The sequence below is a fragment of the Trachurus trachurus genome (genome assembly GCF_905171665.1).
Source record: "Trachurus trachurus genome assembly, chromosome: 13".
Classification (NCBI taxonomy): Eukaryota; Metazoa; Chordata; class Actinopteri; order Carangiformes; family Carangidae; genus Trachurus; species Trachurus trachurus.
Genome location: NC_139892.1, coordinates 24,352,052 through 24,366,367, shown reverse-complemented (window position 1 = coordinate 24,366,367; position 14,316 = coordinate 24,352,052). Strand labels below are relative to the sequence as shown.

Sequence of the window (14,316 nt, the reverse complement as noted above, 5' to 3'; positions counted from 1 at the left end):
ATTATAATAAATCCATGAGTGAGACACTGTGAGCACACCATACACAAAGATTTACACTAGAATCTCGTCCCCCAAGCCAGAAATCTCGCGTGATCAAACATGATCTGTAGCCAAACTGCTTTGTTATGATGTGCTCTTCAGTCAGCTCGCTTAATATTCAATTTCAATTCAATTTTAGTCCTATTCCACTTTGTCGGCTCCCCGACACACAAGAGGACTTTTGATCAAAATGGTCACGATTGTCGGGGCCTACAATCTGACCCCAGACTAACTGGTTCTATCTGTCATTTGAATGTTAATTAAAACATTTTGTGTTGTATTTGATTTTGTTCTTGCGTCACTTTGTGTTGAGGAAAAAAAAGTGCTTAATTGTCCAATCCCCATGATTCTGCTACTAGTCCGACATTAGTTCTGGAAAGTGTGGTTGTCAAGCTAGCTGTCAGGATTCTAACTGTTACAACATGTGTTGTTATGGTAGTTTCAGAGTGGGAAAAGTAAGTGTATCAGTTTACCCCATTGATTTCTCTGGTTTGTCTCAGTTTACCCCTGAGCTGAGACCACTTTTTTTTTTAAACTATCATATTTTCACTGCCCTTTGTCCTAAATACATTCTGATAATTTCCATTGCTAGGAAACATCCTGAATTAATGGGAAATGTGTAAATTTTACTGATAAATCAATTTAGCTCGCTTAGAGGGGAGCAAATGTAAAAAGTGTCTCACTTTAAAATAGTGTAGGCTATCTGAAATTAAGTAAGATACAGCGGTTGTCTGCAAGTGTATTATTGCCTGTGTGTAATGTGAACGTACAGCCGTTTTCCTTTATATGGCCATATCATGATCTGTACAGTATTTTCAACTATGTCAACATTACCTATGAAGACTCTACAACACTGGTAAATGTATAGTTTGATATACCAAGATGGACATCACAAGTGTTAACGTCGGCTCTGTGTCCCTGATGCATCATGATCGGCACATTGAATCCTATCGCAGATCTTTAGTGTGACCACCTGAGGGCGGCAGAATAATGTTTCTGTTTCTGGGCAAATACTGTATCTCTCACGTGCATTACTATGACAGGTAAAGGTTTTATTATACATTTTCCTGTTTTGATAATTTTTCAATTCAAGATGATTTAAAGTTGCTCCTTTGAATTGTAACTCGATCACCTTCAAATCTGATTGAGGAGGAGTTTTTTGATCAACCTCCATTGATTGAAGCGTGTATTATTTGGATCATGTCTATCTTTTGATACAATAGTCACAATAATAATTTCATTTTCAGCTCCCTCACTCAAATCCTCTTGGCCAGTGAAGCTGAGTCGAAACTCATATTGATCTTTCAGTCCCCTCTCTCTGAGCGTGTTATGGTAGAGTTTTCTCCAACAACCTTATGTATTCACCTGTTTTCTCGTTAAGCTACTGCCTCACCAAACAAGCTGTGACCTTATTTACTGTACCACAAACCTGAGCAGTGGTGAGAGTGAGTATTTCTTATCTATGCACAGCTGGACAAACACTCTGCTGGAATGTAAGGGAGGGAGCTGGATTTATTAGCAAGTACATTTGCTCGCTTCTGCCATGAGCTAATAGGCTGACACACACGCAGATTTTGCCAGCACAACCTGACCTAATACTATGGCACACACCTCCCTGAACAGCCCCTAACTTCATCAAAGTATCTTGATAAAATTTAATCATGGTTACTTTAATGGGCTTACACTTTCAAATTGTGTATTTTTTTTTTTTTTTTTTTACTTTTTCCACAAAAGAAAACAAAACATTCACTGTTATAGGACCCTATGAATTGAAACACAAGTAAATAAAATGCAGTAAAAATACCATAAAGAGAAATCGCACGGAGAATAGATATTTGCACCAAAGGGAGTAACAGCAGTACAATATCAATCCTAGAGATACATGACAGCCTTATAATAACCCATATTCCTCCATTAGTCCTCCAAATAGAGAGTAATACAGTTCCACCTTTGTTCAAAAGTGTCCATTTTCAGTTGTTGTGTAGTTGTTGCAGTCATTCGCAAATTGTGTATTTTGAAGCTCTAGAAAAACACATCTTAATTTGACATCTTAAAATGACTAAAAAAACATACCAATTGATAATCTGACATTCCTGTCTGTTTCATGAATAATTGTATTATTTTTATTAATAATTTTATCAAATGTAGGATTAAATGTATTCCACTAAACAACTTAAATAAAAAAAGAACAGTTGTTTTTCATCAGAAGTATTTTCAAGAGAACAATTTGAGTGATGCAGGTGTGTGTGTGTGTGTGTGTGTGTGTGTGTGTGTGTGTGTGTTGTGTGTGTGTGTGTGTGTGTGTGTGTGTGTGTGTGTGTGTGTGTGTGTGTGTGTGTGTGTGTGTGTGTGTGTGTGTGTGTGAGACCATGTAAAATAACATGCTTGCAGAAGCATTCTTGTTGAATTTGTTGGATCAGGTCGTCTTTGTATCTGTTTAGATTTGGATTCAGGTTTCTTGCCGTCACAGGTAAGAACCCTCAGTTCCCACTGAGTGAAAACAGTGAGCCTGTGTTATTTTCAGGGAGGTGGGGAGGGAAGGTGAGTGGGGGCTTTTTCTTTCTGACTTCAGGTGCCAGCCAACCTCTCTGCCCTTCACATTCCCCAGTATCGGTCATGTGACCAGAGTTGGCCAAAGCCAGTGGAGCATGACCAGAGAGACTCACAGAAAGCCTTTTTCCTCAGTCACCCAGGTTTAGGTATTTGATGAGATTGAGTATCATCGTAGCCTCAGGGTCTTCTAGGTTACTAAATAGTTTTGTTGGTACATGATTGACAATTCTTTTCAAAACATGAAAATCTGAACACTCCCAACAAAGACAACAGAAAAACATTTGGAAGGAAGCATTGATTAATTCCCATCATTTTAGTAAAGTTGCATTTCAGTCAGTTGGTAGATAATTGCCATTGTAGACTAGTAATACATTTAAAGGATGCTGTAATTTAATTCATTTCATTCTTCAGCAAAGTCACACTCTCATCATTGCATGCATTTACCATGGCATACATTTTAGCTTCACCTGAACATAAATCTAACATGTGCTTGCTTTGTCAAATGACCAAAATTAAGGCTGTTTCCTCACTTGTGATATTGTCCTAAAATGTCTTTCTAAATCCTGTAATGCTTGGCAATATATGCCTAAAATGTAAACTTGTTGAATGCTCATGATAATTTTAAATGAGCTCTGCTCTGTAGTTACAGTAATCATTACCAGATGTCAAGCAGTTCCTTGTCCTTTGTGAGAGATGACACTGATATTGGAGTAAGAGACAACTGTTGGAAAGTAATGTGATACAGCACAGAGGGACCACTCCCATATTTACTATGAGATGGTCATGAATTTTTTAAGTTGCTGCCTTCATCAGGTGTGACCGCATAGGTTTTCGAAACAAGACGGAAAAGCCTGACTCACGTCTGTCGTGGAGACTCTGGCTGTTTTTTTCTTTTAATATTCTAGGTAATGTGCTGCCTGGCTGCAACTCCTCATCAAAGGAAGTATGTACAATGGGACAGTGGAAAAGTAGAGGGACATAACATCTGGGAATATGCCAGTAGGCTTTGGGTTGGGATCATTTGGATTGGAAATGCTTCACTAGCACATACATCCTGTTCAGTCAACAGCAGGATGTGTGTTGATATAGAGGAGCTTCTGCAAATTAATGTGTGTGTATGTGGCAGGGTGTTAAAGAGCTCAGCCAAGCATACAATGATAACCAAAGTCTGAAGGCTGCACATACAAATAAATCATGTAACTTCCTGGCAGGACTTCTGCTCCTAGGCCTTCACACTTATCACCTCTGCCCGTTAACCGATCCTGTGGCTAATTGCTCAGCGCGTGTGTGGCCTAATTGCCAGTTGGAGGTAACATAGCCGGCTTAAATGTCAGGGTAATCTTACAAAGGCACCTGGCTAGAACACACTCCGTCATTTTTGTTACTGGTTTACTGACTCATTCTGTGGTCGACTACACTGTTATAAAACAGGAGTCAGACCATTATTTTAAAGCAGGGGAGAATTAAGGGATAATTTACTGTTGAAAAGAAAAGAAAAAACAAATAATGCAGTATCTTTAAAAAAAAATCATGTTTATTAAAAACATTTGTGAAATACATGTACAGCAGTTGTATATAAGACACAAAGATAATCATTGTTGTGCTTCCTCAGCACACACTGCCACTTCACCACCGCCCCTTAACACACTGCACCAAAAGCTGCGTTACATACAGTTACTATCTGTTTTGAATGTGGAAGGTGACCACCGATATTAAATACAGTATTACAGCACATAGACCTAATGGTAATGCTGTTGTTCCATTTAACACATAACATAGAAGTGCCTTATCATGAAGGTGACACAGGAAGCAGTGATGGCGTTTTTTTAACTTGTAAACATTGAGAAGCAATGACTGTATAAAAATATATGATTGTACAATGACCATTACATTTAGTATGTTAATCTAAAAAAAAGTCAGAGCACTGAGGACATTTTTTGTTTTTCGTTACTAAACAACAACAACAACAAAAAATCCACTCAAATGCGAAATGTCTTTTTCAGTCTCCATAAAGCAAGGAGCCTAATTCAGATACTTAACGTTAAAGGAAAATTCAAACACATCCTTCATTGTGGAGTCTTGTTTTTTTCTCAGTTCACCTTCAGTTTGGTGTAGAGCAGTTTTGAGATTCAGTCATTGTCTTTCCCTCTTTGATCATACATAGTCTTTCCTTTCCAACCCTGGCCCACCTGCAGACCGTGGGGCAGAGTAGGCCATTCTTGAAGGGTTGTATCTTGCCTCACGTGGTGGACAGGAGCAGCAGAGGAGTCCGCCACCAAGCACCAGGAGAGCTGCAGCTGCCCAGCCGATGTACAGTGCGGCCCCCAGCTCTCTCCGTTGGGCGTCGGGAAGTAAAGGGTTGTAGAAGTCCCTGATGATGGTGTTGGCTGACCAGGAGACAGGAATGAGCTGCATGACCCCGGACACAATGAAGAAAACCCCAGAGATGATCACCACCTTGGCCTTGGATGCCTCGTCATCAATGCAGTTGGTGCACTTGGCCCCGGCGATGGCGATGAGCACAGCCAGGATGGCTAGCAGGATGGAGATGACGGTGAGGGCGCGGGCGGCCTGGAGGTCCTGGGAGAGAGCAAGCATGGAGTCGTAGACCTTACACTGCATCTGGCCCGTGCTCTGGACCACGCAGGTCATCCACAAACCCTCCCAGATGATCTGAGCTGTCACAATGTTGCTCCCAATGAAGGCCGTCACCCTCCACATGGGGAGGGCGCACGCCACGATGGCAATAATCCATCCCAAAATGCACAGAGAGATGCCTATTAACTCCAGCCCTATAGACATACTGACACGTCTTCCTCCTCTGCTGCTGAATGTGTGTCAGACCTGTGAGGAGACCTGCTGAGCGGAAGAGTCAACCAGAGACTACTAATTAAGTTAATTTCAGGCTTCGTACCTGTGAGAGTTTGATGATCTGTTGCCTGGACTTCACCAGTATGCTTTATAAGGCAGATCAGGTGTGGGGGTGGAGTCCTTGAAGGAGCTGACATCACCACAGGGGAGGAAGGACCAGGACACTCTCTGAAGTCTCTGCTATCAGCTTACATGGTCAGCTTCACAATGGGCCTGGCCACAAAGAGGCCCTGTACGGCTGAGGAGGCACCGAGCTCTGCATGTGTTGTTGTACCAAAACCAACAATTCTCTTATTGTGTGATTAAAAAAACATGGATGTTGTGTTTATGCTTTATCTTTGTTTATTTCACGTAAACTTTTTTGTTCGTCCTGCTAGTTAAACGGGTGTACATGGAATCTCCTCATCAGGACCAGAACGTATTACGGTAATCGCTGAAAAACTAAAGTAACCTGTGGTGCAGTGCTCATCCACTCCCTCGTAATGAGCTCAGGACTCTGATGATGTTTCTTTTTCTAATGACTAATAAATGAAGAATGTATCCTCCATTTATCAGTAAGAGAGCCTCCTCACTGTGTTATCAGTGCTGTGTGGTGCTAACGTTGCATCTCCAAAATACATAAAAGGATAAGGGAACTCTCTTAAACTCCACAGGAAAACAAACTCCTCTTCACGGAGTCAAACTTAACATATGGGGTTATAAGGCTCCCAGCATACACCTGACCTGTTACACACTGATAGGCCCTAATGACTCTGTCTGCAGAATGCCCTTGAAATTCTTTGAGGCTGCGACTGTCTCCCTTGAAATGCCCCTGCCTCCTTTAGCATTCTGTGGCCCCAGTGTTGACACCCCACCCCCCCTCTCTACCACTCACCCCACCCAGTCTCCCCCTCTGACATGAAATGGGTCCATTGTTTGAGAGGGCAGTGCAGATAGTTGAGTGTGGGGAAGCTGACAAAGCAATGGTTCTTGTTATCATAGCCCCAACAGACATATGGGAGACAGCCAGGTGAATAGGTGCTCCAATTGTCTCACACTAATGGCCGGGTATGCAGGGTATCCAGACATTTTCTTTCTCCTGTTCATATGAAGATCAAACATCGTCGTGGGTGTGGTTTTTGTTTGCTTCAACTTCTCTATTAGCTAGCTTAGTTTTGTTATGAAAATCTGATCTTCTTTAACACGTACAGCGTGGAGCAGTGGTTTGGTTTCATTTATAGGCACTATGTAGCCTGTATCTAAAAAGTGACTTATATGCATGACCTAATTTGATTTTTTTTCTTCCGAATTTGATATTAATAAAATTTCAGCCTCTCAACTATAAGTAATTTACAAATGGACCCTAACCCTAATCAAGCGTCAAATGTATAACAAACAAAACGTCATGTGGTAAACCTCTTAATCAAATATGAAGGTTCTTTATGAAACACATACACAGTCAACTTACAAAAAAGTACAGTTTGCAGAATCACTTATTCTTTAAGTTTTGTAAAAATAAAAATAAAACAACAACAACAACAACAATGTATAGGCTACAAATAATTTGGTTTGGTATAAAATGTAAAGAACAACATGACATACAGTTACACACCTCAGGGCTTCCAGCAGTGACAAAGTTTCACACAATAAAATTAACAAAGGAAGTTTAATGTAGGCTATGTTTAAAAGAACATATGGTGACATGAACATCAGCTTTTCCTCCATGTTCTTTTAAAAAAAACGACTATTGTCTCTTGTTCTCTTTGATCAGTCTTTTCCATGGTAGCAGAGGGTGTGAGAAAACAGCAGGTGCAAGTTCAGACATAGTCTCTCTGGTTGTAGCCACTTGGTGCAGCTGACCTGGTTGGTGAGTACATCATCTTTGACGGAGGCCCGTACCTTTTTTCAGGTTGTGGGGGGCAACTGGAACAAAGGATGCACCCACCAATGAGCAGAAACGCTGCTGCAGCCCAGCCCAGGTAGAGAGCTCCACCGATCTCCCTCTTCTGGGCCTCAGGGATGATTGGATTGTAGAACTCCATGACGATAGTATTAGCAGACCATGAGACAGGAATCAGCTGGGTCAGAGAAGCCAAGATAAAGGCTAGCCCAGCAGCTATCATCACCCGAGCCTTGGCCGTCTCTTCGTCCACGCAGTTGGTGCACTTGGCCCCCATGATAGCCACCAGGACTCCCACGATGCCAACCACGATGGTGATGATGGTGAGGGCGCGCGCGGCCTGAATGTCAGCGCTTAGAGCCAACATGGAGTCGTAGATTTTACACTGCATCTGACCTGTGCTCCGGACCACACAGCTCATCCAGATGCCCTCCCAGGTGGTCTCTGCCGTGACTATGTTCACCCCAATGAAAGCCGATACTTTCCACATGGGCAAGGCACAGGACACGATGGCCGAGATCCATCCCAGAACGGCCAGAGTCACTCCAAGTATCTCCAGTCCCACTGAAGGCATGACTGAGCTGTGTATGAGTCCGTGTGCACAGACGTCCTCTCTAGATGGAAGCTGATTGAGTGAGTGTGCACTGGTGAGCTGATTGCTCATATTTATACAGTGCATTTATCGAGCAGGAGGTGGAGTTACTTGGTTACAGAGGTGTTCAAATCATCTTCTATCCCACCTCGTTTGAATGACCAAAACCCAGCCTTGGCATGCAAACGGCCTCAGATTAATCATTCAACTTGCTCGGCCCCCGGTAGCGCTCCCACCTGTTTGGGTGAGGGGAGAGTAAACAGGGGGTTTGTATCTTAGGCCCGGAGTAGTTAAAGGATAACAGACATGGTAAAGATCTGTAGATGAATGATGAAAGTGGACGACACTATATCAACTGCTGCAGGTTTCTCATTGTGCTTGTGTGTGGCAGATGAGTCGGTGTGTAAAATTAAATGGCTGTGAATTATATTGTGCTTTAATTATGCCTTGTTTGTATGAACTACATTAACTGAAGCTGAAGCTGAGGAGAGCGAGGGCATAGTGGAGGTGGTGAAAGCTCTTTAGAAACCAGTGGGAGCGGTCATATCTGTCCTGTGTATCCTTCCAACAAATTTGATCAAACTTGGCCAGTACGTTCTCATTTACTGTAATTAGCTTACACCAGTGTGTGTGTTTTTTCTGCAGATTTGTAGGGGAAATGTTGAAGAGTGATGATGAGGAGTTACAGAGAAGTTCTTCCAGATAAGCAGTTCTGCCCAAAATGTTTTCAGTACCAATTCCTGACCAACCGTTTTAGCATTTTTTTGATACACTATCCTTAAATAGAGATAGTTTCCAGTAAAACTTTTTTTTTCTTTTCCGTCTTGGGCCAAACAGATGGTGCAGATCTTAGAGCAACATACATGATTAAATATTATGTCATAATGTTGGAGTGTGTGCTGAGCTGTGATGACAAACAGCTTCACTCCGTTGCATCGACACTGTATTTTCAGTTGATTAATCCGTCTCACTGGTTACCATAGTAGGGTATACAAGCAGGAACTGCAGAACAGATAAAACAAACCCCCTTGAAATATGTGGAAGGTACACAGGACAGATAACACACAGTATGTATTTTTCATTCATTCATTCAGGAAACGGGCATATCTAACACAAAGTGAGGGTGGACCAGTGTGTTGGAAGCTGGAACAATTGTCTGAGTGCGTGTACACATGGATAGGGGAGTGGATGAATGGGGAGGGGGGTGTTATCAGTGTCCTTGTTCTGAAGGTCACATAGTGCATCAAGGGTTTCAACCTTAGCTTAACTGCTGCACGTGCCGCAGGAAAAAAAAGATGCTACTAAATATACACTCTGGCCTCCTGCAGCTGAACCAGATTCCCTCTTCCTATTTTCACATTTTGAATCCTCCACAGCATCTACACAGGAAATTACCTAAACAACATCACGCGGTGATTGTAGTCAAAAACTTTAGCCTGTAATCATCTGTTGAGTATTTAATGATGGTATAAATAACTCAAGATTTCTCATACTGTAAAGTTTCTGATAGTTACTCAAAGTCAAAATGTGAACCTTTTAGGATAAAAACTTCTAACCCCAAAAGACTGTAACATTTGACAGTGCTGCTGTGAGTTTGTTAAACTTCCCTTTGTAGGGCAGACAAACTGAAGCCCCACACACAACAACAGTATATCACACATACACACTTGTAATTAAATATGTTAGAGATTGTTCCTTTTCTTTATGAACTAGTCATTGTCTTTATACAATAACTTTATATGGATGTGAAAGTGGTTGTACCTGGTAAAATGCTAGCCGAACAAAATATTTTGAGAAGTCTTGAACAAGCTCCCTTTGTCATTATCAATGTTGTGTAACTAAGTTGCTAAAATAGAATCAACCAGACTGACAAAATATTGACATGACAAGGTGAATAGCACAAGCGTCTAGCAAACCTTTATCATTTTTGGTTTCAATCATGTGACATACTTTTTCTTGGTACCTGCCTTTGTTTAGATTCTGCAGTAACTCCAGTAAAGCATTTTGAAACACGTTCTCTGGTGAATCCTATTTGGGAAGCAAAGTAAACAGTTGCAAACCAGAGCCTTTTTAACAGGGTCATTGTGTCTCAGTTTGGACTCAGTTCCAGTCCAGATCCCCTTTGCAGACAGAGTCTTTTATCTCTGACTCAGTTTCACTCTCTCAAATGGAGGACAGGCTACAATGGAGGGGAAGCATAAGGTGCTCTTCTAAAACAAGCCCTGCATTGTTCCCACCCTCCCCTCACATTGAAATTAAATACCTAATTTCAGTGAGCACCAGTACAGCTCTTATTGGTCAGACTCTGCTAAGCCCTACAGCTGGCTTACGCAACTGTTTCTGCATACTGAAGAGCTTGAACAGAGATGGTGGTTGTGTTACATTTAATTAATGCATCAGTTTCTGACGCTGTGGCATTGAAAGGCTGAGTTACAAATAACATTTCCTCTACAAAGAAGGCTTGAAAGTTTGATTTTTATTTAAAAACTTTCTTTAGTCTGGAATGACCCAGATAGACATGTGGATTTCTCAACATCAAATACATCTTAATTTACAAAAAGCCTAAATCTACAAATAAAAATGTAATAATATTTGAAATGAAACATTAAAAGCAATAGTCCACCACTACAGAAAAACAGTCATAGTAAAAACATATCATTATAAGCATGCATACTCAATGTACAAGTCCAATATGCTGCAGTAAATCCATGTCATCCTCTGACCACAAAATTATTAACGCTGGTCTGTGTATCTCCATCCATACTTGCATGTCACATGTTCATACATAGTCTCTCCTGGTGTATCCATTGACTGACATGGTTTTGACAGCTGAGTAGTCGGCCCGGTGTGGCACAGAGCCACCAGCACTGGGTGCTGTAGCTGATCTTGGGGGACAGGAGCAACAGAGCAGGATTCCCCCTAGAATCAGTAGACAAGAGGCAGCCCAGCCGAAATACAGAGCATTACCAAACTCCCTCTTCCCTGTCTCCTCCAGCATCGGGTCGTAGAAGCCCAGGACGATGGCGTGAGCTGTCCAGGACACAGCCACCAGCAGCATCAGTCCAGCCACCACAAAGGTCACTCCAGCAGCCACCACCAGCCGTGGTTTACTGCTCACATCCCCGCTACAGTTGGTGCACTTGGCACCAGCCACCGACAGACCGATGCCCACAATGCACAGCACCATGGAGACGATGACCAAGGCACGAGCCGCCTGCAGGTCTACTGGTAGCCCCAGCATGGAGTCGTGCACCTTGCAGTGCATCTGACCCGTGCTCTGCACCGAACAGTTCATCCACAAGCCTTCCCAGATCACCTGGGAGATGACAATGTTCTGACCGATGTAGGCAGCCACTCGCCACATGGGCAGGCCGCAGGCCACCATCACCCCCAGCCATCCAGCCACGGCCAGGATCATCCCAAGGATCTCCACGCCTGCAGAGTACATGGCTGGTGCAGGGGATGAAGAGGGAGCTGAGCAAGACTCTGTGTGGATAGAAGGCCTTCTGTGTCCGCAGGCTCAACCCTCCTGAGATGAAGGTGATATCGGATCTCGTTGTCTCAAAAGTCCTGCGTAAGACTTTTAGCGAGAGAGAAAGAGAGAGGGGGAAACAGATTCTACCTTCTTTATAGAGCTTAGACGACTGAAGGTGGAGTCAGCTTAAAGTGACTGTTTACCTTCAAATGACTCCTGCATATGGGGGTACTTTGACTTTGATTTTTAGTAAAATGCATTAAAATGAAATTGAGTCGGACTGAAAATTCATGAAAATCACGTTTCTTGCTGAAAATTTATTTTCAAGTTCCTGTGGAGCTTTAGACAACAAAGAAATCTTAAATGAATATGTTTTTAAAAAAATAAAAGTGTTGTGTGTGTTTAATCCAAACCACACTCAACAATATAATGCTCACAAAAATTGTCAATGTATTCAGTTCTGATTATAATCACTAATTGACCAGCATCCCTTTCATATCCTTTGAATTTGAGAAAGTATGTATCTCTGTATCTGTGACACGTGACAACATTGGGGGGAAGAAAAAAATGCTGAATCACCATCTGAATGAGATCTCCATTCAGGAAGAAAAGGCAACAATGACAGGCCTTGTTTTTGGTGGTCAGCTATATACCTGGGAGGGGGGGCACTGGGTATGAGTTAACAGGACTCGTTATCAGTCTGCATGCTTGAGGAGTTTTTCTGAAAACTGAGGGGATACGTTTTTATTCAAAAAGCTAAAAGCACTGAAAAGTCAATAGTCTCTGGCCTCAAGAGCAGGTAATACTGTTTTGAATCTCCATGAGAAACACTGTGGCTAACGTTAAACCATAAATAGCCTACATACCTGTGACCTAACAGTGTGTCATGTGTGGAACTAATCCCCTCAGTAAATATCCCCTTGGTGTATGATCAGTTATCGTGGGGCTGTAACACACAAAAAGCACATTTAGTTTTAGGCTAAGACAATTCTTTTTGAGTGTGTCAATTAAAAGAACTTGACTGAAAACGTAATCAAAAAGCAGCTCTTTGAAAAGAATATGTGTGCATTGTCTCTTCAGCATTCACATATCAGTATATCACAATTATTTTGTCTGCATCTGCATCCTTAGCAGCCCATTATCACAATGACTACTTGATGAATCAAAAAGATGCCTCAGCAGGTGGAAATAGTAAACTTTAATATTTAAACTCCAGCCCTGTTAAAAGGAAAAATAAAACACACAAATTTAAAAAAGACAGTCATGCCAGTGAATGTATCAAGGATAGTTCTTTTGTTAGACAACATGGCCATTGAGGTGAACTCACTGTCATTACAGGCTTTTCTCTAATTAACAGAGGTCACCTGGGGTCAGTGGTCAGAGTGAACATCTCTGCTATCTTGTGGTTGACCTCTTCCACAGACTTGTACACACAAATGTAGACACACAAACACACACATGAAAGGAACTGAAGCATCATGGATCATTTAAGTTGCAAAACACATGATGATAATTAGTTTCAGTATGAAAAACTAAGTTCAGAGAATGTGGTTGTGTCACAGATAAATACCCAACATGAGGATTCAATGTTAGATTAAACCAATGAAGAAGAAAAATATAGCTTAGTTGAAGAAGTGGAAAGAAAAAAATTACACATCTGTTCAGAAACACGCTAGATTAGACTTCAAACAATTGTGTCATAGGATGATGCCACCGTTTATGTGTGTGTACTGTAAATGTATGTTTTTACAGGCAGGGGGAGCCACAATTGCATCACATCTTCGTTGTGTTGATCATGTTTGTTTCGATTTGAGGGAAACGCCCTGCATCAGGATTTTAACACATCTTCTGCACCTTAGTGTTGATCAGTATGTCAGATTTTTACAGCACTTTAAATCACTACAAAAGTTTGTTTATCAGTTCAGTTTATTTATTATTACCTTTTGAAAAGTGCACAATTGATAAACTATTATTAAGTGCTATTACAGCTAGTAAGCATTAACAGTTGAACTAATACTTAAGGGGATATCATTTTCAAAGCCATTTTACACATGCCAGGCTTCTGTTGACTTTTCAAATTCTATTAATTTCTTCAGTTATATGTGAAATAAATTAAATGTTGTTTTCTACCTATTTGAATCTGGCAGTAGTCCCTGTACAAGGAGTGCAAGTGTTAGTGTTTGGGAGTTACTACTTCCTAGGAAAAATATTTGGCAGCCCTCCCGGTGGAGCATGGTGTAACTCTATGGAGAACCAGATACAACCAGAAAGAAAATAGAGCTTGAGTCCACATGAGTGACTGACTTGGTGTTTCTACAAGCATACACTGTTTTTTTTTTTTTTTTTGCAGGAGTGGTTAACTGAACATGCATTTTCTCACCCTGATAGCGTTTCCACTACTTAAATACGAATGCAAAAGCAAATATCCTGCTGTGAATGGTAAGAAATGTAAAGCAGTAAACACAGTATGGACCGGAGGAGAATTTTAAATAAAGCAGGCAGAAGTAGTAGTAAACCTCACATACATGATACATTTAATACAAATATTCTATGTGCAAAACAATTAGTGTGTTGTTCAGCTCAGCCTGAGCTCAGAAGTTTGGATGTTGCAATGGAAAAATAATAATTACAAAAACACTGATAATCTGACATTTACTCTTTTGAATGGCACAGACAGAGTGATTCACTTTAGGTTCAAAGACTGAAACGCTCCACACATACTTCACTATGAGATTTTTCACACAAACTTTAAATATTACACCTAGATTTGTGTTGCACCTTGTGTGGCTGTAAGGTTGGACTTTTAAGCTTTATTATCATTTCATTATTGTCTGTCAGGATGCTCATGTGACTTTATGACATTAGATTTACCTGCAGTAAAAAGTATTGGGAGGTTCCTTAATGTAA

General features: G+C 41.3%; 3 protein-coding genes across 3 annotated transcripts; all 3 read right to left on the bottom strand.

Annotated features, from left to right (window-relative positions):
- Positions 1-4,746: 4,746 nt before the first annotated feature.
- On the bottom strand, positions 4,747-5,394 carry LOC310996004 (claudin-3-like; the record flags this gene model as incomplete). Its single annotated transcript, XM_083985251.1, has 1 exon — positions 4,747-5,394. One exon carries the CDS (start codon positions 5,392-5,394, stop codon positions 4,747-4,749), a length of 648 nt encoding a protein of 215 aa, XP_083841377.1.
- Positions 5,395-6,861: 1,467 nt separating this feature from the next.
- LOC310996003 (claudin-3-like) lies at positions 6,862-7,961 on the bottom strand. The gene has a single exon (XM_083985250.1). The coding sequence runs from the start codon at positions 7,914-7,916 to the stop codon at positions 7,260-7,262; it is 657 nt and encodes a 218-aa protein (XP_083841376.1). The 5' UTR covers positions 7,917-7,961; the 3' UTR covers positions 6,862-7,259.
- Positions 7,962-10,713: 2,752 nt separating this feature from the next.
- LOC310996002 (claudin-4) lies at positions 10,714-11,382 on the bottom strand (the record flags this gene model as incomplete). Its single annotated transcript, XM_083985249.1, has 1 exon — positions 10,714-11,382. One exon carries the CDS (start codon positions 11,380-11,382, stop codon positions 10,714-10,716), a length of 669 nt encoding a protein of 222 aa, XP_083841375.1.
- Between the last annotated feature and the right edge of the window lie 2,934 nt (positions 11,383-14,316).